This window comes from Engystomops pustulosus, chromosome 7, assembly GCF_040894005.1.
Source record: "Engystomops pustulosus chromosome 7, aEngPut4.maternal, whole genome shotgun sequence".
NCBI classification, from domain to species: Eukaryota; Metazoa; Chordata; class Amphibia; order Anura; family Leptodactylidae; genus Engystomops; species Engystomops pustulosus.
Window position 1 is genome coordinate 132,850,643 of NC_092417.1, and position 26,751 is coordinate 132,877,393.

General features: G+C 40.5%; 1 protein-coding gene across 6 annotated transcripts in view; it reads right to left on the bottom strand.

Moving 5' to 3' along the window:
• Positions 1-7,600: 7,600 nt before the first annotated feature.
• Positions 7,601-26,751, bottom strand: part of CNIH2 (cornichon family AMPA receptor auxiliary protein 2) — an 83,359-nt gene continuing 64,208 nt past the window's right edge. For 2 of the 6 annotated variants that reach the window (XM_072117862.1, XM_072117859.1), the window contains 5 exons: positions 24,318-24,386; positions 18,052-18,164; positions 15,835-15,978; positions 8,363-8,414; positions 7,601-7,961 (listed from right to left, as the gene is read on the bottom strand). In XM_072117862.1, coding sequence (XP_071973963.1) covers positions 8,381-8,414; positions 15,835-15,978; positions 18,052-18,164; positions 24,318-24,386 — 360 coding nt within the window. In that variant the 3' untranslated portion in view covers positions 7,601-7,961; positions 8,363-8,380. Of the gene's footprint in view, positions 7,962-8,362; positions 8,415-15,834; positions 15,979-18,051; positions 18,165-23,990; positions 24,039-24,317; positions 24,387-26,751 lie in introns of all 6 variants that reach the window. The other 4 variants (XM_072117858.1, XM_072117856.1, XM_072117857.1 and 1 more) reach the window with 4 other exon arrangements.

The following is a 26,751-nucleotide window of genomic DNA, read 5'->3' on the forward strand; positions in this document are numbered from 1 at the left end:
CATACACAACCCTTTCATCTGGATATGACAACCAGCTGCTCAATAGATGCTTAACCTCTCATCCTTAGTGGATCAATGGTGAATGCTTTATTCTTCTTCTTGCACCAAATATTGTTATAAGCCATGCTGACATTGACAAAAATGTATTTCTTTTCTGGTTTCTTTCAATTATTATTATTGCATGAATAGCAATTACTGTATGAATAGCAATTACTGTATGCACTAGATAAATAGTGTTTTTTGATGAACCTTTTATCAACTATTCCCACTTTGTTTGTTCTCTCCGTGTTTGTGTGCGATTCCTCCGGGTCCTCCGGTTACCTCCCACACTTCAAAACATACTGGTAGGTTGATTAGATTGCGAGTACCATAGGGACAGGGAACGATTTGGCAAGCTCTGTGCAGCGCTGTGTAATCTGTAGGCGCTATATAAATAAAGAATTATTATATTATTATAATTGTTAGGATAATGTGCATTTTTTATCGATTGGCAGTGTATTATTTCTGTTTCTTATTGCCACATATTAAGGGAAATCTAGCATCAATATCAAACATGGTAAATCAGGGACACTTCCTTAAAGATCCAGGCACTGTGACTGTGGTAATCTTCTAATCTTTGTTATCCATGGCCTCCTTCCCTCTAAAATCAACTTTTGAAATCATGCTAATAAAGCAGAAAGGCTCTGGTGTTTGCAATCCAGAGCTTTGCTGTAGCTCCACAGGCGGTACACTGACTCCCCCATTCCCCTGCTTCCTGCTGTAATCTCATAGCGGTGGAGGAAGTTTCACCACACAGTGGAAGTGAGGAAGTCTAACAGCCTTTGAATCTGTAGCATGGAAGGGCTCTGGTAACGCCTGCCAGAGCCCTTCTGGCTCGTTAACATAATTTTTAAAGCCCTAGATACTTTAAATGCCTACCATAGATATGATTGTTTATTTCACAAATTAAGTTTCACATTTTAGGTATATGAAATAATGATCAGATATTTTCATTATTTATTTTTGTTATCTATACATATACATATGCATATAAGTATATATACAATATATGCTTGAAAACTGAAAATTGCTAATTTTATGCACAGGGTGTTGATGAGGTTTGTTTAAAAGTCTTGGATTTTACTGCTACCGTACATTGTAGCAAATCTGGGGCAGGTAATTTGATGGGCTGTCGGTACATCGTGTTTGCAACCTGCCTAATAATATCCTTATGTATAACACAACAATTGGGATAAAACCATTAATGGATCTCTCATGGCTAATGTATAGTAGATATGGATGTGCCCACAGCTCACCTCTGAATATCTGCCACTTCATCTTAGTGTTGTTTTTGCCATATGCCTCTCTGTTCCTAGGTTTGTATTCCCTTGCAGTCTCTCGTTCACACCCACTCTCTCTCTTTCAGTCTCTCTCTGGGTGTCTTCTGTAATTATGTTAATTTCAGGTCATTTTCGCCCCCACACAGCAAAGTGAGAATAATAATAGAGAGAGCGATTACGAGAGAAAGAGGAGCGAAAGAGAAGGGAGAGACAGGAAAGAGAAAAATGTGAAAAAAGGGAAGGTCAGTGAAATGGAAGGAGACAGAGGAATATATGTGAGACTGTCCCTCTAGGATAGAGATCAGTGTCACAGCTTATGTATCTGTCATCTGTCACCTCCCCCCAAGCAAGAACGTCAAGAAAGAGACACCAGCTGCTCTGTCACATATATTACTACACCAGCGGTTGTTCCCGAGACACTGCCAGCCATCAGCACTCACACACAGCTACACCATGACGTGCACAGAGCACTGTAACAGCTGATGCAGCAAGGTGAAGCTTCGGCTCGCAAATACTTGGTAGGGGGGCAGTGAAAGAATCTGGAGAACCATCAATTTTTTATTTGCTTTATACAAACAATGATCCAACTGCATCTTCACCTGTTGTAGCTTCTAGGCACAGAAAATTAGACATAACACAATTCTCTTGATAGCTCTTTATTCTGTGTACACAACATATATTTGATGTATGGAGTATTTTTACTGTACCTCCTGATGTTCACTAACTTTTCATTTTACATATGTTAATAAAGAAATAATGTGCTCAATATATATTTTCGCAAGGTTATGCATCTGCTTCTTGCCTACACAGGTGTAACATTTTAGGCTTTTCAAAAAATTTTACCCAAACCTTTGTCTCTATAGCCTAAAATTAGTATTCTGTCATTTAAACCAGCAAATAATAGCATTAAAATTTATAAATATTCATTATGTTATTATTAATTTAGTAGTTTAGTTTTTAGACTCACATTTATGGCACATTCTCAGATTGGGTTGACGTTACCAGTGGGGTGCCACAGGGGTTAGTATTGGAGCCACTTTTTAAAATATTTTTATTAATGGCCTTGTGGTGGGTGTACACAGTCAAGTTTCAATATTTGTAGATGATACTAAGCTGTGTAAAGTAACTAATACTGAGGCTGATAGTGTAGCATTACAGAAGGATTTGTGGAAGCTGGAGGAATAGGCAAAGAAATGGTTAAAGAGGTTTAATGTAGATAAATGTAAGGTTATGCACTTAGGCACATATGGTGAAGCACATAACAATTATGTTCTAAACAGTCAATTACCATATATACTCGAGTATAAGCCTAGTTTTTCAGCACAAAAAATGTGCTGAAAACCCAAACTCAGCTTATACCCGAGTAAAAAATATAGGATTTACCAGGTTTAGTGGTAAAATTAGGGGCCTCGGCTTATACTTGGGTTGGCTTATACTCGAGTATATACGTACTTGGTAAAACTGGAGCTGAAAAAACTTGTGGTTATTGGTGGATGGTAAACATAATTTTAGTGACCAGAGCCAGGCATCTGCTGCTTAAGCAAATAAAATTATGGGATGTAGTAAAGAGAGGAATAGATTCTTCTGAGAAGGATATAGTTTTGCCCTTATACAAATCCCTGGTCAGACCAAACATGGAATATTGGGCCACATTTACTAAGAACAGGGCAAACTGCACTAAATGCAGCTTACCTGTGTAGTGTGCTGTGTGCACCAGATTTAGAATTTCTTGTGTACCTTCTTCATGAATCTGGCACTCCCTGCACTGCCCCGACAGAGTGCAGCAACTTTTTTATATTGCACCATTAACATAGGGCTTGCAACACAATTCTGTTGGACTTTGCATGATAAATCTGGTGCACTGTCCCACTAAGCACCGGAATGCCCCATACTTTGTGTTGCATGATGCCTAGTTCAGCTGCACCACATAAGGGTGGCATGCTAAACAATTGTGGTGCAGGCACTTCTTAAATATCTGTGCAAGCAGTTTGGGTGTAAGGATGTAAATCTGCCTCATTGTGTACAGTTTTAGGCACCAGTGTATAAAAAGGACATAGTAGAACTGGAACGGGTGCAGAGGAGAGCAACCAAGATCTAATGGAGAATGGGGGACTATTCATTGACAGATTAGAAAATTTGGAATTATTCAGTTTAGAAAAAAGATGACTGAGGGGAGACCTCATTACAATGTACAAATACCTAAATGGACAGTACAAGGATCTCTCCAAAGATCTTTTTATACCTAGGCCTGTGACCAGGACAAGGGGGCATCCTCTACGCCTAGAGGAGAACCTATTCTACCATCAACATAGACAAAGGTTCTCTACTGTAAGAGCAGTGACACTATGGAACTCTCTGCCACAGGAGGTTGTTACGGTGGACTTTATGTACATGTTTAAGAGACTTATTAAACCTGACAGTTGTCTCCTGGGGTGTGACAACCTTTTCTGGTGACTACCTCTTGAAGCTCATTAATAAAATGCCAAGACAGTTCAAAGCAGTAATCAGTGCAAACGATGGCTACTTTGAAGAACTTAGAATATAAAATGTTTTTTGTTTTTACAAAAAGAGCTTTAAAAATAATGCAAATGAGTCTGAGGTGCTCCAGGCCCAATTATCAGCTATGAAGTCTGCAGCCCCTCATTTGCATAATGTTTAAAGCCCATTTTTTTTTTAAACAAGGACATAAGAAGCCAAGACAAGAGTGGATCCTGGTAGAAGGGGTAAGTGTACTCGGTTTACAATTCTAGATCCTGGTGGTAGATTTCCTTTAAAACTTCCTAATAATTCTGGTGTGTGTGATGCTGGCCAAACCAAAAATTAAGACCAACACAAACCGCGGTCTTAATGCGTTGTATTTCTATAATCGACCCAACAAGAAGGAGTTGAATATCTGTCTGTTAAACGCTTTATGCTTTAGGGCTTTGAAAAAATTTGACATACAATTTTTCAGGCCTTTTTAAAATTGCAGATTCATGTAAAAGGGATGTGGAAGGAGATACCTAAGATGAAGTTCAAAATTGTGGTGCACACTTGGTCTGCCTGGCTCATATTATCCCATCAATCACCACCTCACATATAACTATATATTTTTTGTTATTGGCCAAAAGATTTGGACAGCAGTAGACTTTCCTTGTGTGTCTTAACTAAATAGAAATCCCACAAACTAGCCACATATATAGCTTATTGTTTTAATCAGTTCCAACTCCCTTTTCCTTTCTTGTGCCATAGGTTAACAATTCTTTTTCGAGTAAAGATTCATATGATGACTTCTTCTGGATGTACCTAACAATACCACTGCAACTTACAATATACAGGCGGTCCCCTACTTAAGGACACCCGACTTACAGACAACCCATAGTTACAGACGGCCCCCTCTGGCCACTGTGACCTCTAGTGAAGCTCTCTGGATGCTTTACTATAGTCCCAGATTGCAATAATCAGCTTAAAAGTGTCTGTAAAAAATTTTGAAACTCCAATTGTCACTGAGGCAAAAAAAAAAATTGTCTGGATCTACAATTATAAAATATACAGTTTCGACTTACATACAAATTCAACTTAAGAACAAACCTACGGACCCTATCTTGTATGTAACCCGGGGACTGCCTGTACTGTAGAGGCTCATTTACTAAGGGTCGCGGAGCAAACTTTCGTTGGACTGTGTACCGTTTTCGGGGATTGCATGGCTTGGACAGGTAATTAGCAAGTGTCTGCGCTGGGATTTTTGGCGCAGCTGCCCTGGCTTCCACGCCACTCAATTTAGGGGACGTGTCGACAATCCGACTGAGGCGGACTGAGCGCGGGATGTAAAATTCAAATTGTGTCGCAAGCTAGTGCACCACTAAAAAGATGGACCTGAGCAGGGAAGCGACACATGCAGGATATCGGGCGCACTCTTAGTGAATCGCGGCAGAGTTCATTATAAACGGACAATGCACAAAGTAAATGTGCCCCATCGTGTCCCCTGGATAACAACCCTTCCTCACACTGTGCTCATGAAAAAATGTTTATCCCTCACAAGTAGTGATGAGCGGACCCAAACTCAAAATACGACATATGGGTTACACACAGACCCTTTTGATATGGAGGACAGACAGAAGAAAAACAAATACAGCAATGGATCCGTTGTTTTCAGCCCATATAAAACTATGTTCTTTGTGCTTGTAGTTACTCAGTTGCTTACTCAATTCCAGGAGTTGCACAAAGTGTTATGCTATGTTGTTTCATCAATATTTTTTACAGCAGTCTCATGTTTCAATTTTATTCAATGTAGGCAAAAGACTTTTTTCACAGGTCCGTATCTCTGTCACATCTGCAATTTTTTGGGTTTTAAAAAGGTCCTATTCCTGTCCGTATTTGTGGCCTGTGTCTTCCCATAGACGTCTATGGAGCTGTGAAAAATACTGATGCCACACAGATGTCATCCACATGATGACGCTTGCGGATCTGTTGTCAACACAAAATTAAGTGACTGCAAGAAGCCAATGTCATTTGCCTGCCTACTGTATTTTTATGGACTGTAAATACATTGTACATAGGGATGACACATAGACAGTATTTGTGTCCATGGAGAGGAGAGACAGGAAAAAAACAGGACACATAAGGAGGACAAATACAGGAAATGGATCCATTGTTTTCAGCTGGTATAAAACTACCAGCTGTGTTATATGGTTATCCAGGACTAATCCATGGGCAACACCATTCTATTTTGCAGATAGGGGTCAACCGACCGTGAGCAGAATTTTCAATAGATTATATATTTTAAACTTTTAGGATCTTCCATTCTATAAATAAATATATAAAACTATGTTATGAAATACCCTGTAAATGCTACTGTGTATAATGAGGATACATTTAGCTTGACGCATAACTTTTGGCTCTACCACCTGTATTGACTGGGTGGATAAGATCCACTTGCAGCATACATAGCATCATACATCATAATACAAACAAAATATTGTATGAAATAATATATATATTCTACATAATAACAGGAAGAAAAAGTCCATGGAAGGGGGAAAGGCAAAAGCATAATGTTATGTTCAACCACACTGTGCCACGGAACAGGAAAATGAATATTTCACATTAGAATAATGACTTATACAACTACACACAGCAGTGTGTGGGAGATTAGTACTGCTAATCTTATCCAGAAGAACTTCACTCAGCCAGACACAGCAGTGTGGGAGCAGGAAGCTGGAATGTTACATCCTATGAGAGCTGCAAATAGCCAAGGACTGTAATGTGGGAGAAGGGAACAGAATGTTTTATGAGGGGGAACCAATAGGCAAGCACTGCAATATAGTATTAGGCTGTTATGATGAAGTCATAATTTACTTGTGCATTAGTACTTTCTATTCCTGTACATTACAACATGTGTCTTTCCAAAAAGAAAATGATGAATGCACGACATCTGTGTTGACATCATCCTCTGTCCGTGGAGTGCGGCTAAGGAGACGCTGATTGTGTCTTTTTATGTCTTTTTTGATCACTGTCAGCGTGAACATGGGTTTAGACTTGTTGGCTGTTTAGATTGATAAAGCACCACACCCATCATTCTTTTGCAGATTGGCTCTGGTTCATCTATAGTTAACCCAATATTATTGACAGGTTTTCCCTCTACTCATATCACTCCCTTGATCCCCTGTTTTATCCAGATCTATGACCCAATCACAGTTTGGGGCCAAGACTTGTATATGTGATCAATTTTAATGGCCAAATACTGTTTTTTGTGTGATAGTTTTGATTATTTACCATGTAGACTAGCAGGGCAGTGGGATTTTGCCATTGGTCTACTTACATGAAGTGAACATAGTTTACCTTTCATGATTTGCCAGTTGTGTTTTTTAATCTCTGCTGCTTATTTCATTCGTTACTTCCAGAAAGAGTTAAGAGTAGAGCTACCTACTGGCTGCTTGGTGAATGTAACCTGATGTCTTTTGAACTTTTATGACATTTAGTGGGATTACAAAGGTCAGTACATCTAAACATACTGGGGTTTTCTCATATGAAAAGAAACTATATTAGATAAAGGCAAAGAGGGAGAATTTATCACCAATCAGCAATCTTGGTTACTCCCCCCACCGACACACAATGTTCACCCACTTGTCACCTAATTTGCATTGAAGTTGTTTGAAGGGGGGGGGGGGTTGAGTTGTGATTCCTTTCCGTACCCCAAAAACAAGCCATAAGGAATCCCCCCCCTTTGGGTAAATATACAGGGAATGTGTATCTGCTTTTAAACTCTAAGCGGACTGCAAATGGGGGTGGGTGAATATAAAAATGACAACTTTTGCATTTATATATAGATATATCCTTTATTGACAGTAAACGTCACACAGTTTCTAGAGAAATAAAGTCACAGACTTCAAACAGACAAAAAAAAAAGCTGTAAGCCAGCAGCAGTCTAAATGGGGGTAAGGGATAAAAGAAAAAAAATGTAAGAAAGGGCAAGAAAGAGAGAGAGATGGGTGGGGGGAAGAGAATTTATTCTACTATTAGGCAAACTGGAAGGAGTTTTGCCTTTCTGGTCTTTTTCATCAGCAATGGTCTCCAACCCTCTCTTACTTTTCAGTCCTCTGTCACCTGAATTCACATATCCAGACTGGCAAGAGTTAAAAAGTGACGAGTGTGTATATCATACTGAGGACCAGAAACCAGGAGCAAGTAGCATGCAAGACAGGGCAAAACAGAGGGTACAAGACAATAGGAACAATGAATGGGGGGAGTATGTGAGGACAGTTAGCATGGAGGAAACAAACAGCAGGAGAGAAGGTCAAGATGTAGTGAAAAAAGAGAGAAAGAAAAATGTGTTAGAATTCAGGATTGTAGTTACTTAAAAAGACATTGACATTTTAGGGATATGATGGGACTACATGTTATAAAGTCTTCTCACAATAGAAATGTCAGTTTATTAGTAGGACTGTGTTTTTCTATTAAAATATATAGGTTGGAATATCAATACAAACATGCAGAAAGTGGAGGTGCAAAGGAGGAATTCTAGGAGTGGGGGCATTTATAGGGGCTGGGGGCATTTCACTCACCAGAAGAGGCACAGCATCCTACGCGCTGACATAACGTACAGTGGCCCCCACCCTGCGTGCGAGGAAGAAGTGCGATTAGTACAGGATGCTGTTTGTATGCAGGGATTGTATAGGTTGCTGTGTATTTAACATCAAATACTGTATTATCCTTGCCCATAAATCCAATATAAACTGATCCTTCGACTTGGTCACATAGTTTTTATTGTGTAATTAACCACCCAAAATTGCATTAAACATGGTCTTCAAAGTAGCTGTCCAGTATACATAATATAATGGAACAGAAAATTTGTTGTGGAAATTCTGGTTACAAGGGTGGACAAGGAGGAGGTCTTTTCGAGATGTTTCTCTGTATATGTCCTATATATTAAATATAACAAATTTGGAACTAAACTACTTGTCATAACCATGCATTTTACTTTGGTCTAATTTGATTACATACAGGACCGGATCATAGGGGGTGCTCCCGGGGGCCCTTAAAGGGGCCCCCCACCAGTGTATTTGGCTCCAGGCTCCCCGGGCTGAATCGCGTCATGTCCCTGACTTTCATCTATGGCAGAGCTAAGGAACAATAAGTTCCCTGCTCGGCCATAGACGATTGCAAGGAGGCAAAGATGGCGGCGCCCTGTAGCTAGCCGCACAGGGTGTAACATTGCGCGTGTGAGGTCACGGTGCTGCGACGGCGCCGCCTGCAGCAGGGCGCCTCCCTCGTTCTTTGCATCCGAAATCTACCCTGGCACCGCGAGGGATGATGAGGACGGCGTGCTTCGGGGGAAGGATGGAATTTTACACTTTTAGTATTTTATTTAGGACTGTATATAGTTATTATAGGGGAATTGTATATATTTATTATAGGGGGGTGTATAGTTATTTATTATAGGGAGGGTGTATGTTGTTATTATAGAGGTGTATATAGTTATTATAAGGAGGGTGTATGTAGTTATTATAGGGAGCTATTTATAGTGTTAATAGGGAGACTGTATACAGTTATAGGGGGACTGTATACAGTTTTTATAGGGAGGCTGAATGTAGTTATTATAGGGAGACTGTATATAGTTATTATGGGGGGGGTGTATATAGTTATTATAGGGGGACTGTATGTAGTTATAAGGGGTGTATATAGCTATTATAGGTGGACTGTATGTAGTTTTTATAGGGGTTGTTAATAGCTTTTATAGGGGGACTGTATATAGTTATTATAGGGGGTGTATATACTTATTATAGGGGGACTGAATATAATTATTAAGGGGTGTATATAGCTATTATAGGGGGACTGTATATAGTTATTATATGGGGAATGTATATAGTCATTATAGGGAGCTGTATATAGTTATTATAGGGGGACTGTATGTAGTTATTATAGGGGGCTGTATATAGTTATTATAGGGGTACTGTATGTAGTTATTATAGGGGGTGTATATAGTTATTATAGGGGGACTGTATATAGTTATTTTAGAGGGTGTATATAGTTATTTTAGTGGACTGTATATAGTTATTATAGGGGGACTATATATAGTTATTATAGGGGGCTGTATGTAGTTATTATATTGGGGCTGTATGTAGTTAATATAGGGGGTGTATATAGTTAATTCTGTGGGACTGTATATAGGTAATGTTGGGGGCTGTATATAGTGGTTGCTGGGGGAGCTGTATATAGAGATTGCTGGGGGAGCTGTATATAGAGGTTGCTGGGGGAGCTGTATATAGTGATTACTGGGAGCTGTATATAGTGATTACTGGGAGCTGTATATAGTGATTACTGGGAGCTGTATATAGTGATTGCTGGGGGAGCTGTATATAGTGGTTGCTGGGGGAGCTGTATATAGTGGTTGCTGGGGGAGCTGTATATAGTGGTTGCTGGGGGAGCTGTATATAGTGATTACTGGGAGCTCCATAAAGTGATTGCTGGGGGAGCTGTATACAACGATTTCTAGGGGAGCTGTATTCAGTGATTGCTGGGGGAGCTGTATTCAGTGATTGCTGGGGGAGCTGTATTCAGTGATTGCTGGGGGAGCTGTATACAGTGAATGCTGGGGGAGCTGTATACAGTGAATGCTGGGGGAGCTGTATACAGTGAATGCTGGGGGAGCTGTATATAGTGAATGCTGGGGGAGCTGTATATAGTGAATGCTGGGGGAGCTGTATATAGTGAATGTTGGGGGAGCTGTATATAGTGAATACTGGGCACTATATATAGTGGTTCCTGGGGGAGCTGTATATAGTAAATACTGGGCGCTGTATATAGTGGTTGCTGGGGGAGCTGTATATAGTGGTTGCTGGGGGAGCTGTATATAGTGAATACTGGGCGTTGTATATAGTGATTACTGGGGAGGCTGTATATATGCTGAGGAGTGGTATATAGCAATTGCTGTTCCCTGTCTGGACTACATTCAATGTGGGCCCCCACCATTTTTTGCGGCCAGGGGCCCACACCAACCTTAATCTGGCCCTGATTACATACATGATAGTTGATTATAAGAGGGTGTAGTATGAGATAACTTAAGTAAAAATTCTTTGGGATAGACATAAAAAATTTGTCAGATATCTGTTCTAACTTTCTTTAAGAGGGGATCTTTTGTTAAAGTTTCTTTCTACACAGAATTTAAGCTACGCCAATTATATACATGAATGTAATGCACAATTACAGTGGGTACGACAAGTATTCAGACCCCCCTTTTACATTTTTTACTCTAAGTTTCATTGCAGCCAATTGGTAAGTTTAAAGAAGTTCTTTTTTTGCTCAATAATGTACACTCTTCACCCCATCTTGACAGAAAAACAGAAATGTAGATATTTTTACTACTTTATAAATCACAATCATAAGTTCATAAGGTCATAAGTAGAGTTGGGGGAATCAATTCTAATGAATCGTAATTCGTTCCAAATTTCAGGAAACCGTTGATTTGTCACAAATCCAAAGTTTACGGTGATTCGTGGGAACAACTTTTTTTTTCACTTTTATTAGGAAAATGGCCGTGACCACAAAGTGTTACATGGGGCAGAGAACTCTGGGAAGAAGAAAGGAACAACCTTGATCATATGTGCAGACATGTAAGCCAATCATCGAACGGCAGGCTTATGTGATGTCACAGCCCTATAAAAACAGACGGTCATTTGCAATTCTGTCATTTCACACTGCATGTGATGTCTCTAGCGTCTAGCTGCTTGTACACAGTAGCTGCTGGAGTGATTATTTCTCAAAGTCCAGGGTGCCCATTTTAGTGGTTCTGTATTCCCCACATTTCAAGTGTTTTTTTTTGATAAAGTATATATCAAGAAATTCGTGTCAAATCAACATAGTTGATTAACCAATATGTCAGACAGAGAGGTGGCAGGTGGAGCAGGCACAGGTCGCAGTAGAGTAAGGGGACGTCGTAGCAGGGGTGACTCTGTGAGGCCAGAACTGCCGGTGTCATCTAGCAGCAGTGTGTTGATGAACAACCCAAAAGTTCTCGATTGGTTGACTAGGTCATCCACTTCCTCCCAAATGACATCTGACAACCCCAGCCAGAGTCCGTGGGTTTGTCAGATAAAACCCTTGGTTGGCATGGCCCAGGTGCTGGTCAGCGGCCATCACCTGTCCTAAACCAGCCTCTGTCCTGTTAATTTCCCTCCGCCAGAGATGTACTAGTTGGTCTGGGCTCAGTGCCACTATACAGCGAAGACGAAATTTTGGAGGACAATCAGCAGCTGCTTGGCAGTGAAAAGGTGGGGCAGACATCCGCTGCTTCGTCTCATCATCGTCGAGAGAAGAGGGTGTCAGCTTGCGCGTCAGGCAGCGGAGCAGGAAGCAAATAGCTACTGTGGCCATGAGTCAGCAGTGTGGCAGCAGTACAAGGACGGGAGCCAAACGGCCGCGGGGTACAAAACCCGCTTCGCAGGGTTAGAGGTAAAATCACCTACTCGGCGGTGTGGCAGTTTTTGTTAAGACACCAGAGGAGCCAAGTGTGTATATGTAGAATCTGCAGGCAGAAAGTGAAGCGTGGCCAGGGAGCTAAGATTGGCAACACGGCCCTGCGTCAGCACATGCAGCGTCACCCTCTTGAACCCTCGCTGCCGGTCCAAAATGGGTGCCTTTTTTCCAGCTGCCGAGAGGGGGGAGCAACTGGCGTGCTATAGAGAAATACTGTGCAGACAGTTGGCCACTGCCAATGCACGCCATTGTCCATCCTCTGTCAGGAGGTGGCCTACTTGGAGGTGGCCTATTTGGACAGCACTGTACCACCCCAGGTAGAGGATTCCCTGGACTACTGGGCAGCCAAACTTGATGTGTGGCTGCAACTTGCGGAGTTTGCAGTAGAGAAGCTGTCCTGCCCGGCCAGTAGTGTGGTATCAGAGTGGGTGTTCAGTGCAGCGGGGGCCATCGTTACCCCAGGGAGAACCCGCTTGTCTACCCGTAATGTGGAGAGACTGACCTTTGTTAAGATGAATCGGGCGTGGATCGGCCATGATATCAACACGCCAATGCCTTATGCATCAGATTAGATCAGCCATGACACCTCTCTCAAGCGTTGAGAAATGAGTCTGAATTCTAACTACCTGCCTCAGCCACTATTCAGGCTGCCACCCGCCTGATGCCACACATCTGCTGCCAGTTGCTCCATCTGTCTCCCACAATCTTTACCAGGGACTGGAATTGTCACCCACCTCCACACTCTGTCATTGTGCCACTTTTTGACCTCCTGCTGCTGCTGCCGGCACCTCTACAATCTGTCATTGTGCCACACTCTGGCCAACCATGTTGCTGCCACCACCAGAATTTGTCATTGTGCCACTCTCTGCCTCCTGCTGCTGCTACTGCTGCCTCCGACCTACACACACTGTGTTTGTGCCACTCTCTGACCTCCAAGTGCTGCTGCCACCACCTCCACATTTTGTCATTGTGCCACTCTGTGGCCTACCATGTTGCTGCCACCTCCAGACTCTAACCTCATGCTGCTGCTGCCGCCACCTCCACACTCTGTCATTGTGCCACTTTGTGGCCTACGATGTTGCTGCCACCTTCATAATTTGTCATTGTGCCACTCTGCGGCCTACTTGTGCTGCTGCCAATTGACCACTATCTCCCTGGAACACCCTGTGATAGCCATAATGCTGTTTTCACCCTCCAGGGCTCTATGACGTTGCCACTATGTTTGGTTTTCCCCTTCATTTCATCTGTCAGTAGGAATTCAGGATTGATATCCAATAGCAGGAGTGGATACAGAACACAGAAGATATGCAAATATCCCATTTACTGGTCATCTGTTTTGGAGAGTGAAGCGCTTCTAAGAGTTGGCTGCCATGTGCATGTCATACTAAAACACAGCATTTTTTGAAGACCAAACCACGCTCCCTATGTATATTTGAACATGGCACAACGTTCTACAACACCCTACAGGCTCTCTGCAGTCAGGAAATACCTGTTTTTTAACCTGAATCGCCATGATTCAATTCTGATTGAATCAAAATTTGTCAGGAAATTCAGCGAACTCAGCGAATCAAATTTTTGAAAAATTTGCCCATCTTTGGTCATTAGTATTCAGCCCCTTTGCTCAGTATTGAGTAGAAGCACCTTTTGAGCTAGTACAGCATGAGACTTCTTGGGAATGATGCAACAAGTTTTTCACACCTGGATTTGCGGATCCTCTGCCATTCTTCCTTGCAGATCCTCTCCAGTTCTCACAGGTTGGTTAGTGAGCATTCGTGGATGGCTATTTTCAAGTCTCTCCAGAGATCAGAGGCGTAACTTGAGGGGGTGCAGAGGGTTCCGGGGCCCATAATGTGTCACTTTAAACCATACTAAAAACCATAAATTATAGTCAGGGTTCTGGCACAGATTTAGCTCTGAGGCCCATCAGCGTGAAATAATGCCACTGCCAGAGATGCTCAATTGGGTTTAGTTCAGGGCTCTGGCTTGGCCAGTCAAGAATGGTCACAGAGTTGTTCTAAAGTCATTGCTTTTAGCTGTGTGGTCAGGGCCATTGTCTTAATGGAAGATGAACTTCAGTCCCAGGCTGAAGTCCAGAGCACTCTGGAAGAGGTTTTCATCCATGATATCTCTGTACTTGGCCGCATTCATCTTTTCCTCAATTGCAACCAGTTGTCCTGTCCCTGCAGCTGAAAAACGCCTCTATAGCATAATGCAGCCACATGTTTCATTGCTCGGATTGTATTTGGCAGGTCATGAGCAGTGCCTGGTTTTCTCCACACGTACTGCTTAGAATTAACACCAAAAAGTTTAATATTTGTCTCATCAGACCAGAAAATCGGGTTTCCCATTGTCTGGAAATCCCTCATGCGTTTCTTTGCAAACTGTATGCAGGCTTTCATATGTCTTGCCCTGAGGAGAGGATTCCATCGGCCCACTCTGCCATAAAGACCCGCCTGCTGGAGGGCTGCAATGATAGCTGACTTTGTGGAAGTTTCTGCCATTTCCCTACTGCATCTCTGGAGCTCAGCCATAGTGATCTTAAGGTTCATCTTTACTTCTCTCACCAAGGCTCTTCTGCCCCAATTGCTTAGTTTGGCTGAACGGCCAGGTCAAGGAAGAGTTCTTCCATTTAAGCATTATGGAGGCCACTTTGCTCTTAGGAACTTTATGTGTTGCAGAAATTCTTTTGTAACCTTGGCCAGGTCTTTGCCTTGCCACAATTCTATATCTGAGCTCCTTGGGCAGTTCCTTAGACTTCATGATTTTCATGTGCTCAAGTATATGTCTTTTCAAAACAAGACCAATCAGTTTAATTAAACAGAGCTGGGCTCCAATGAAGGAGTAGAACCATCTTAAAGAGGTTCAGAAGGAAATGGACAGCATGTGAGTTAAATAAGAGTGCAACAGCAAAGGGTCTGAATACTTATGGCCTTATGGTGATATTTTAGTTTTTCTTGTTTAATAAATTAGCAAACATATCTACATTTCTGTTTTTTCTGTCAAAAGGGGTGCATGATGTACATTAATGAGCAAAGAAAAGAACTTTTTACCAATTGGCTGCAATGCCACAAAGAGTAAAAAATTTAAAGGTGTCTGAATACTTTTCGTACCCTTTGTACATTTTAAGGACATGTCAGGAATCCCCCCAATGTGTCCTTATAACATATGGACAAACTAGAATGTGAACATTGCCTTAACTGCAACACTGATTTTCTATGTGGGATGTATAGGATGGTAAAATTAATATAAATATTTTATATGCCTTATTTTATTCACAGATTACCAATAACATTTTAGAATTGCTAGAAAGAAGCAATTCCAAAGGCTTTATGTAAGTGATTCTGTTGATGAGCATTGCATGATAATAAATATGCATATCAAATGTTATGGTCGAAGAAGAAACATGAGATAATTCATCTTGATTATGAAGTGAAATAGACCGTTAAGAGAATATGCACTCACTTTGAATCCTTCTCCTGGCCTTCTATATACTAGGGTTAGGCTCCTGATGTACCTTCATCATTTTATTTTTTATATGTCTAAGTGATATGAAAAAACTTACCTGTACAGGTAGTAGAAGAAGGACAGCAAATAGAAAGCAAGTTTACACCAAGCCTCCTTCTGACAGTAATTCAGAATGTCCACATTCATTATGGACACTGGGTCAAACATAACTTCTGAACCATCAGCAGGTCGGTGGAAATACCTGTAACAAACCACCAAACATATTTATTAGTTGATCCCTTATAGTTATATGAATTATTTTGCATTAAAGTTCATATGACAAAGTGCTATTTTTTACAGGTAGGTGGACTTATGAAAATAATTTGACGTTTCAGTTTTTAAATTAAATAAATTGTCTCAACAGTGTAGAAACATCAATGCTGAACCAGCCAATATAAGCTGAACACAAAGTATGATGTCATTATGTGAGAAGAACGTAATACCAGCTGTAACTGATAACTACAATATACACCAAGAGGATTTTTTTGATTGTAAAGCTGCTACATCGCTCATGTTGTCTCTACTATAGATGGAGAGCAGCAGGTAAACCTCTTTATACTTTAATATATATGTCAGCTAGGAATGAAATAATGACATTAAACAACTGTGGGAGATTTGGCCCAGTAGAGTCTTAGGTAACAGGGTTTTGTGATGCAGTTCAAGACAGTGACACCAAGGTACAGTCCAAAACAGGTCTCGCCTGCGTTTATTTCGACAGCAGGAACAAAATAAAACAGCCTTTACATTCAGGCATCAAAACAAACAATATCCTACCCGTCTGGGTGCTAGTTAAACAGTTTCTCTAACTCACCACTAAAACATAAAAGATGTCGCTGCTCCAGGCACAGAGGTCAGGGCTGTGTGCTCTCCAGCCTCCTTTCAGAGAGACAACGCTCTCAGCTCTGCTCAACAGCTTTATGCAGCCTGATTAGGCTGCTCCCACCACCTGTGTCCAAGGTGCTGGACAACACAACCTCAGCACTAAGGCCTTGCATAGTAGGAAAACCCAGGGGAAACATACCGCCCATCCACAGTTAATCCCTTCAGTGTCTCACACAACATAAAAAGTCCTTTATCGCAAATCTTTTATTCCATTTACATAGCATAAATTAATGTTTGATGAGTCAGAAAACAAATCAAATTTGGGAAGCAACTGTATCGATAACTATAAATACTCTGCCATTTGATAGACTGGGAATTCTTAAAGGCAACCTGTCAGGCACATCTAGCCAAGCCAAAGGTCCCACCTTTATTACTGTAGTGTGTTGCTCTGAATGATGAAATTGAAATGAGTCAGCTGCTCCTGTGAATTATAAAATGAACTCGCCAGTCTGCATTGTAATTCTGTGAATTTAGTCAGCCGGGTGTTACTGAGCTAAGTCAGGCTGCAAAACTTCCTCTGTCTTCTTGTAAACATGCCCCCTGTACGTATCATTCATACCCCTTTCTGTGCTGCAGCTTAGCAGGTGTTTGCAGGAGGTATGAAGGGGACATATGTGTGCAGGGGGGATGTCTAGAGGACAGAGGAGGAAGGGGGTGTTGCAGCCTGACTCAGTTTCAGTAACAACCGGCTGACTCGATTCACAGGATTACGATGCAGACTGGGTGAATTTCATTTTATAATTGACAGGGTTCAGTTCTGTATCATCATGCAGAGCTCACTACAGTAAATAAGGTAGGTTTGGTTTGGCAGGCTAGATGCCCCTGACAGGTTCCCTTTAAGTTCACTCCTTTCAAATAAAATATTGCAAGCTCGCTATCTATGCTTTTTTCTGCACCTTAATTACATCCATAATATCACCCTTAGGGTACACATATCTGTGCGCTGGAGAGGAGGAAGGATGAGCTCTGCTCCCCCTACCCTCTATCTTATTTCAAACATCTCAGGCAGGTCTCCAGGACTTCTCCGGAGCTGCACCAATTCTCTGGAATGACCTCCTCTGGACTATCAGACTAATACCCAACTTCCACAATATAAAACATTCTCTTAAAACCCATTTCTTTAGGCAAGCATATCAACAATCCGGCCTAGTCAATCCTCCCGTCTGTTATCCGGCAAACACCAGATATACACCAAGCTGGACCATTATACAAGCTCTTAAACCTCTTGTGTCACCCCCTCATCCTCATAGACTGTAAGCTCTTGTGAGCAGAACCCTCACTATTGTTCCATTTTATTTGTACATGTCCCCTATAATTTGTAGAGCGCCTTCGGAATATGATAGAGCTATAAAAAGATTATTATAGTCGTTACATATTCAAAATAACTACTTACCTCCAGAGGTGGTAAAATAGCAATGGTATGTTAAGACCCAGGGTGACCCATTCAGCAGCGCACATGAACATGAGACAGAAGAGGCCATGAATGCAATATTCTGGCACTACGAGCTGGTAGAGAGATAAAAGCAATTAGAGAAATATGGCATAATGGTCAGTGAAAGACATAGAGACAACAAAGGACGAAACTTAGTCTGACAAAGTGCTATTACACTTGCTATTGTATAAATTAACCTTACATTGCAGAATAAGGACATCTTTCAAATGTCCTATAAAATTACAACAAGAACCAAGCACTTAGTGTGCTGTGGAAGTGCTGCATTAGGGGTATTCAGAAAATAGTTACACGGGGATTTTTATTGTGAGCTTTAAAATAGTGTAAACGAATATTTATTGCACCCATAGCATAAAAAAGCGCTGCTTGTCAAAAAAAAGTATTTTTTTTTTGTGGAAAAATGGGTTATCCATAATTCCTGTAAAACCTTTGAAAATTTTATGAGATAGTAACACTCTATTGGTAGTGTGAGACACTGAAGGGGTTAACTGTGGATGGGCGGTATGTTTCCCCTAGGTTTTGCTATTATGCAAGGCCTTCGTGCTGAGGTTGGGTGTCCAGCACCTTGGACACAGGTGATGGGAGCAGCCCAATCAGTTTTTTTAAAACCGCTCAGCAGAGCTGAGAGTGTTGTCTCTCTCTGGAAGGAGGCTGGAGAGCACACAGCCCTGACCTCTGTGCCTGGAGCAGCCAAGTGATTTTGTATAGTGGTGAGTTAGTGAACACCTGTATAGTTAGCACCCTGACGGGTAGGATTTTTGTTTGTTTAATGCCTGAATGTAAAGGCTGTTTTATTTTGCTGCTACAATAAACGCAGGCGAGACCTGTTTTGGACTGTACTTTGGTGTCACTGTCTTGAACTGCATCACAGCACCCCACTACCACGGTCTCTACTGGGCCAAATTCCCACAGTAGGTATCTGAATTCATAGATAAAAGTTTTTCTATGAATAAGATACACATTTATATATTTTGGAAACTCCAAGGAAGGAAGCAGCACTCCAAGATAAATAGTGAATGTTTATTCCACCAGTGGTAAGTGCTACGTTCCGGCTGACTCTATGCAGCCATTCTCAAGCATAGTGAAACAGTGATACAGGGCGGGTTTAAATCCCCCGCAGGATTTATTTTATATATTCTATTTATTTATATATATATATATATATATATATATATATATATATATATATATATATATATATATATATATTTTTATATATTTTGGGATAGAACTTTAAAAATAGCAGGTACAATGTAAAGCAAAAAATATAGATGCATACTTTTCCATACAATCCATGATATCCAGACAGAGGCAATTTGACAAAATTTGAAGGGAGCCGGCTGATGTCATCGACTCTCTGGTAGGGGAAGGGAGGAGACGGGAATACGCACAGAAGGAAATCATGAATAATTAGCAACTGACAGAGCCAGAAGGGGCTCCTGTGTCGCGCACAGGACCAAGTCCTTTATGAAAAATAATCCTTTAACAACTAAATGTAGAACAGATCCTGACTTAGAGGGCACACACATGCGTGTAAGTGTGCTTGGCTTAAAATGACTAAATCCATGTGGTTGATTTGGCATCTTTAAAGATTGATGTTCTATTGATCTATACTGTGGCAATGATAGATCAATGCATATTGTTACTTATATTTGATTAAGTGGCATGTGCCATTGTAATGTATATTTAGGAGGCAAATTGTTTTATCCATATAGAGGATAATGTATCACTTTAACCCAAGTGCTTTGTGACTGGTGGCTAAAAGGGGAGCTCTGTGATCGGTGGTTAACAGGGGAGCTCTGTGATTGGTGGCTAATAGGGGGGCTCTGCGACTGGTGGCTAGTAGTAGTACACAGAGATACTTCAAGTTTTATGGAATCTTGAGTCCTGGGGGAGGAGGATCTGCAGCCTGTGTGTGCCTGTATCTCCTCATGAATTCTTCCTGTGCTCCACACCACCCCCTGCTCAATGCACATGACCAGAATTGGGGAGAGGTGAGGGAGCTGAATGAGTTTGGAGAAGACTGACACAGCCACACGTAGGCTGCAGACCCCCTCTCCCCCCTTCCTTCCCAGGACTCAGCACACGCTGCTCACCAGATAATGTGAATTAAACTTATACCAAATGAAATGATTCAAAATTCTAACAAAGGTGTTTTTAAAATCAGCATAGGGAAGGCTATTTTGGAACCTTTCACCAGCTAAAATTCACATTCCTCGTGACAGGTTCCCTTTAAGTGTACTTAATTGCACAACCTATTGAAATAAGTATTATCACACACAGGGTTAAAAGAGAATGCTGCAGATTCAAGGGCACAATAACATCTTCGCGCAGTGATCATTTCGATGTAAACAGTGTAGCCCTCTTGCATATGTCGGTCCCCTTGTAAGCCCTTTACAACGTGTGGAGAGAGAGGTCATGTGGCTCATTCCCCTGGAGCTCTGACTACTTAAATTAGTTAATTCAATTTTTATCACTAGTTCAGCTGTGATAGGAATTCAGATAGACCCTTTAACCTAAAAAGTTTAACCAATTGATCCTTTCCTATATTGAACAGCATATAGTTACCTTATATACTCGGGTATAAGCCTAGTTTTTTAGCACAAAAAAATATGCTGAAACCCCAAACTCGGCTTATACTCGAGTAAAAAATATATAGGTTTTACAAGGTTTTTGTGGTAAAATTAGGGGCCTCGGCTTATACTTGGGTCGGCTTATACTCGAGTATATACGGTAAATATTACAATATCATAAATGGGTTCTTAATATAAGACTGTTCTAAATGTGGAAAACATTGTTTAATAACAGCCGCCTTCATCATATTACAGTATATTTTCCATTAATGGGCTGCAGCATTCTAGGGATAGCTGTGTATAATAGGCATCAACACTAGTGCCTATTAATGAAGGCCTTTTAACCCCTTAAGGTCCATGCCCTTCAACATTTTTGTGTTTCTGTTTTTCATGGGTTTTTTCTTTTTTCTTTTTCCATTCACAGAGCTGTTTGAGGGTTTGTTATTTGTGGGACAAACTACTGTATAATTCCAAGTGGCACCATTAAATATTCTGGGAAATGTACTGTAATGCTGGAAACAATTGCAAATGAATTTGATTAAAAAAAAACACACATCTTTATTTTTACAGCTTCCACTGTAAAGTCCAATCCATCCATTTTTTTCTTTTGTGTCATCACAAAGATACCACATTTTATTTTTGTAGTTTTAGATCCAGCCTCCCATCTTAGTGGGTTTACCCTGCCCACAAAGAACCCCTCAGGGATATAATGGCTGATAATTCTCTTCCCTTGGACGGTTTGTATGTAGTTTATGTTCAAGTATGATGACCTAAATTTGATATTCATGATAGTGAGGAGTTCTGGGGATCTTATGCCATGAGGCATGACATTTGATGATGACATCCTGACATAAAGGTTCCTCCGTAAATTTTATTCTGGCACTCCACACTACGGGTCTTTAATATGGGCTATTGGCCGATTAATACAGGTTATTGACCATTAGAGCTGACGATCTCTCTATACGGCCATGGCTGAGAGGTCACCAGAACTAACAATAAATAATGACTTGACACCCGTTGAATCGGGTGTTTTGCTGTTTTGCTGTACCGATCGTGTGGCTGAATCAGCCTTCTATAGCCGCGCTTTACCATCAGCGGAGAGCTGATGCTCCCACTGATGTAAGCGACATGCATCCATGACGACCATCAAAGATACACCTCCCTTGCGATCACATGACCCGTCACATGACCCGGAAGTCACCCTACATTGTTATACAATCATATTGCAGTAAATAATGAATATTACAGAATCCCGAGGAAGCTGCATGTTGCACCTCTCTCTCACCTCCCCCTTGGAAAACAGGTCTTTGCCATTGATTGCCTTTAACCCTTAGGTATTTTCCACCCATATTACCATAGGATAGATCCTAATATTCTTGGGCTTTTTTTTATATATACCATATGGTTCCCATGTTATTTTACACAGTGATAACTTATTCTTTTGTTTAAGTCCCCTTTCAAGTACAGTCACTTGTTTGTGTATATTTGCATCAAAGGAAATCTACCCTTAAAATCCATCATGAATAAGCATGGACACTTATTCATAGATCCAGGCACTGGATTAACTAAAATCAACCAATAAAATGATGCTAATGAGCCAGAGGGACTACAGTAACCCCTCTGTGATCTTGCTTTACAGACAGTTAGATTGTCTTACCCTGCTCCCTGCTCCCTCAGTACTGGTACAGTGAGTAGGAAGAGACAGAGAACAGTACTTTAATTTACTCAAATTGTTGGTCACATTTGTTTATATATAGTGAACTTATATTCTTGCAATTAAAATTGTTTAATATTTTTGCTATGAACTATGTGAAACGTTGTATGATTATAAATATTTCAGCTTTTGGTCTTTTGTATAATCGGTGTCTGTGGAATTTGGGTCACCTGTGACTTCAGCCCCCTTTTTAATTGTTCAACTATTTTAAAAGTTTCGATGTAACTCCTACTTGGAACTTATTATTTTTGTGCATTGTATATTTGACAAATTAATTAAAAATTGTGTAAAAATTGTGTTGGGCTGTGTTTTGGTGTTTTGAATACAGTTGTGGCGTAAAGCATGGACAAAGGACAGAAGCAATGTAAGCATCAAATTTGTCAAATACTATACATCAGTTTTCCACAAATGATGGCATCACAGTTTCCAGTCTAAATTTACTTTGTGATACATGTGATCTGCCACTGTGACTTGAAACTCTATTTTTCATAGTAGATGCTGGACTATTATATTTTTAGATCATATGACCTATTATGTGACTTAACTTGTGCCAGGTTTTCTGGTCCACTTTTACTGAGAATCATGCTCCTCCCCTTTGTGGAAAGCCATACATCTGTATTAAAAAGCCAATTCTCCAGGGGGAAATACATGCTTGGGCGTAACTACAGTGGTAGCAGCCATAGCAGCTGCTATGGGGCCCGTAGTGTCAGGGGCCCCATCATCTGACCTGACAAATTAAAAAGTGGAGGATGTGCACCATTATATACATATTATGCTACACGTTGTACGTATATGTGATGTATATATGCTATAAGTGTATGTATACGATGTATGGTGTGTAACTCACACAAGTGAGTATAGAAATAAGTATATTTTTGAAGTGGGAAGGGTGGGGGGGGGCATTTAGAAGCCTGCTATGGGGCCCTGCCTCTCCTAGTTACACCACTGAATACATGAGGTACTCAGAGTCCTGTCCAATTTAGCTTAGTAAATCCTTCACACAGTTTCAACAGATTTCTGTTCCATTAAAATAGTTGGAGAAAATAATTAAATGTCATATCTGGCTGCTGGGAAGATATGAGAATCAGTGGTGGGAAATGTGAGGTTGGGCCCTTAGGTGCTATGGCATTTCCCTTTCTGACTCTCTATTACACAGGTGTGAGCTCTAGAGTGGCCACGAGGATCTCAGAAAATGTCATTGCTGTCTAGTAAGAAGGAAAAAACTACCTGGAGCAGCTCGTGGCAGTTTTAACTTTGATAAAGCTGACGCATCTTACATATTTATAGAACTAGAAGAAGACTGTTACAATTAAAGAAGCTTTCTAGGAAAATTGTTCTGCGTGTTCCTCGGTTCGCAAAAGATATCCTGTGACCAGATTTTTTATATTTGCTTGTCTCTCTCCAAACTATGCAGCCTTTTATTTTATCACATGGTAGGAACAAATTTGAAAATTCCAGAAAGGGATAATTCAAAAAAAATATCTGCAAATCTATTTGGATATCTATCAGAGATGGAGGGAAAAGATGAACATTTTACATTGTATGTCATATGATAATATGTAACAACACACTGTACAATAACACACATTGCTGACCTTTCTGAGTAAGCAGCAAATCCGTTCCACGTTCTTAACCCTTTCTCTCTGCAGGAAAGTTAAAGGAGATAGAAAAGAAGAATGGAAAAAGAGAGGATAGATTAAAGAGTAAAGAGCTAGGCAGCGCAGAAAAGGGCAAGTAAAGGCAAAGCTGAACAGAGAATGATATGTTCTTTATGGGTGGTAAAAAGATAAATGCCATGCAGAAAGATACATACGGGTCAGTGACATTGTTAGACTTTACTGGGTTCCCTGCACTGCCCCACAGCTTTATATAAGATTACAAAGCAGGAAAATGACAAATCCCAAGACTTCAGAATCACTTACTGCTCTCGATGGATTCCCCTGTTCAATAGGATTCTTAAAATCTGTTCGAAGTTCATCAAAAGCAATAATCTGCAGCAAAAGAGAGGTAAATTAGCACATAGCACATCTGGTACAGGACCAAAGGAATGTAACAAAGAAGAAGATTCTAGCACATGGAATGGGAATAGAATACAAATCACAAATTATTTATAGCATTAGCATAATCTGATGTGTGAGTGTTACATTAGGGGTAAAATGAAATGGCATTGCTTTTCATATACTTGTCAGACCACGTTTGTCCGAGTGCACCCCTGATACCTGGAGCTGGCCTGAACCTATTAGATATTTATTTGTAACACTGAAAAAGGGGCAAGTCGCCCTGAAGTTGTTTCGAAAATTGTTTCGCACATTAAACAAAAGGTGGTTTCATGCACCCATTTGCCTAATGATATCACTTGTTCTGAACTATTATCTCAGATTTTACTGTATATATAACAGAAAGACACCCAGCGGAGAGAACTCCAGCAAAGAGGTGACCACAGATACAGTAGCCGAGATCCTTGATGCTTCATGTTCTCCAGCAGAGGTCTTTGCACATGCACAGCCTAGTGATTCCTTCTAGCCACAGCCAAGTGCTAACTCATACGTAGTGCAGATCTACAGACAGAAAAACTACAGCAAAGGCATGTGCAGAAACGCCTGAACAGAAATTGTAAGCAGCAAAGTCACACACCAACAAGACCTATCATTTGCTATTGTATCTTTATAATTAGAGCACAACGATTTTTAGACTTCTTTTTATATTTTACAAAAAAGGGTTTATTAAATATAGTTCAGTTTAAGATATACAATAATTATTCCTATCATATATTACATACAACAAGGGTTGACAAATACCCCAAACAAACATCGATATTTCAGATCTCAGAACTATGCATCTACTCAACCTCCCCCTCTCCCTCCCACCTACGATTTTTAGACATTTTAATTTATACAGTCCTCATTACCATCAAAAATCATGAAAGAAACACATCTAGCAGAGAGATCCCCGGACAAAGGATGCCCAGCTGAGAGGTGAACAGAGACGCTGGACACTAGCACCACCAAGTTCTGCTTGAGTTGCTCATCAAAGCGACCTTAGATTTATGCAGGAAATATACCTGCATTATTACACCTCCGATCCGTGAAAATTTTGACCAGAGTTAATGTCCTCCAGCAGCGGATAAGTCTTCAGGTCTGCGCAGCCCATTGAATTCCTGCTACCCACAGCAAGTGCTCGCCCATACACCATGTGGATCTACAGATACCAAAACTACAACGGAGACATCTGCAGAGACGCACAAATGGGAATACTAAGCAGTAAAGTCACACACTGACAAGACCTGTGACTTTGGATTTTATATGGGACATTATATACACCATATTGTATACAGTCCTCATTACCATCAAATGTCATAGATTTACAAAGATCTCTACACCTAACAAGAACCATTACATTATCCATGCTACAGGTTTTAACATCTACAAGGGACATTGCTCTTCAATGAGGATTAAGAATCATGTGATACTTTTCACTTCTGTGCTAATTTTATCATCATCTATATAGTTATTATTAAGGACTGATAATCTGTTCCACAAGAATCCCCACATTGGGAAAGAAATAGCCAGCACCAAAGGCCTGTGGAGCTGTTACAATAAGGTGAATTGCTGTACTGTGTATGTCTTTGGTGCCAGGTACTAGGCCTGCGCTGAGTGAGATACAACATAGGTAAAGCCAGAGAGGATTTCATTTGGATTTTTAAAATTTATTTCTGTAATCCTATAACTTTCTAATATAACTGATCAAGATTTGTTGCACCCACTCTTGCTGTGTGGACTGTGACTTTCTTTTTATGTCTACCTCATGAGACAAATGTCCCAATGCCTAACCCAATACAATATCTAATAATATAAAAAAATGTGTCTGTTTGTTTCTGATTCAATTTTTTTTCATGGCATCGGATGCTGTCACACTTTTTTTGTATTCTGTTAGGATAATAGGAGCCAGTGGGAAGTGGACAGGCAAAGCTGTTCATTCTAACTGTACACTTAAGTATGCGTTTCCTTGGTGATTGCCCATTATGATGCCACAACATAATGATGCTGTACAAAAGCAGGCACAGTTCTTTATTTTTGGATCACACACAGTTCTGGTTTCATGAAGACTTTTCCTGTTTTTATATATAACAAAGCTATGTATGTGTTAGTGGGTATATAAATGTGCTTGACCTTCTACATACCTTTATTTCTACCCAGTATTAACACAATTTCTCCCCTTTTAACTATAACGCATTCTTACTATAAAATTAAAAGATAAAAAACAAAAACCCTGTGCTGTTATATATAATAGCTTTACAGGACTTTTATATTCATGTTCTGTATTTATAATAGGCCATTAATATTACATTTATTGGGA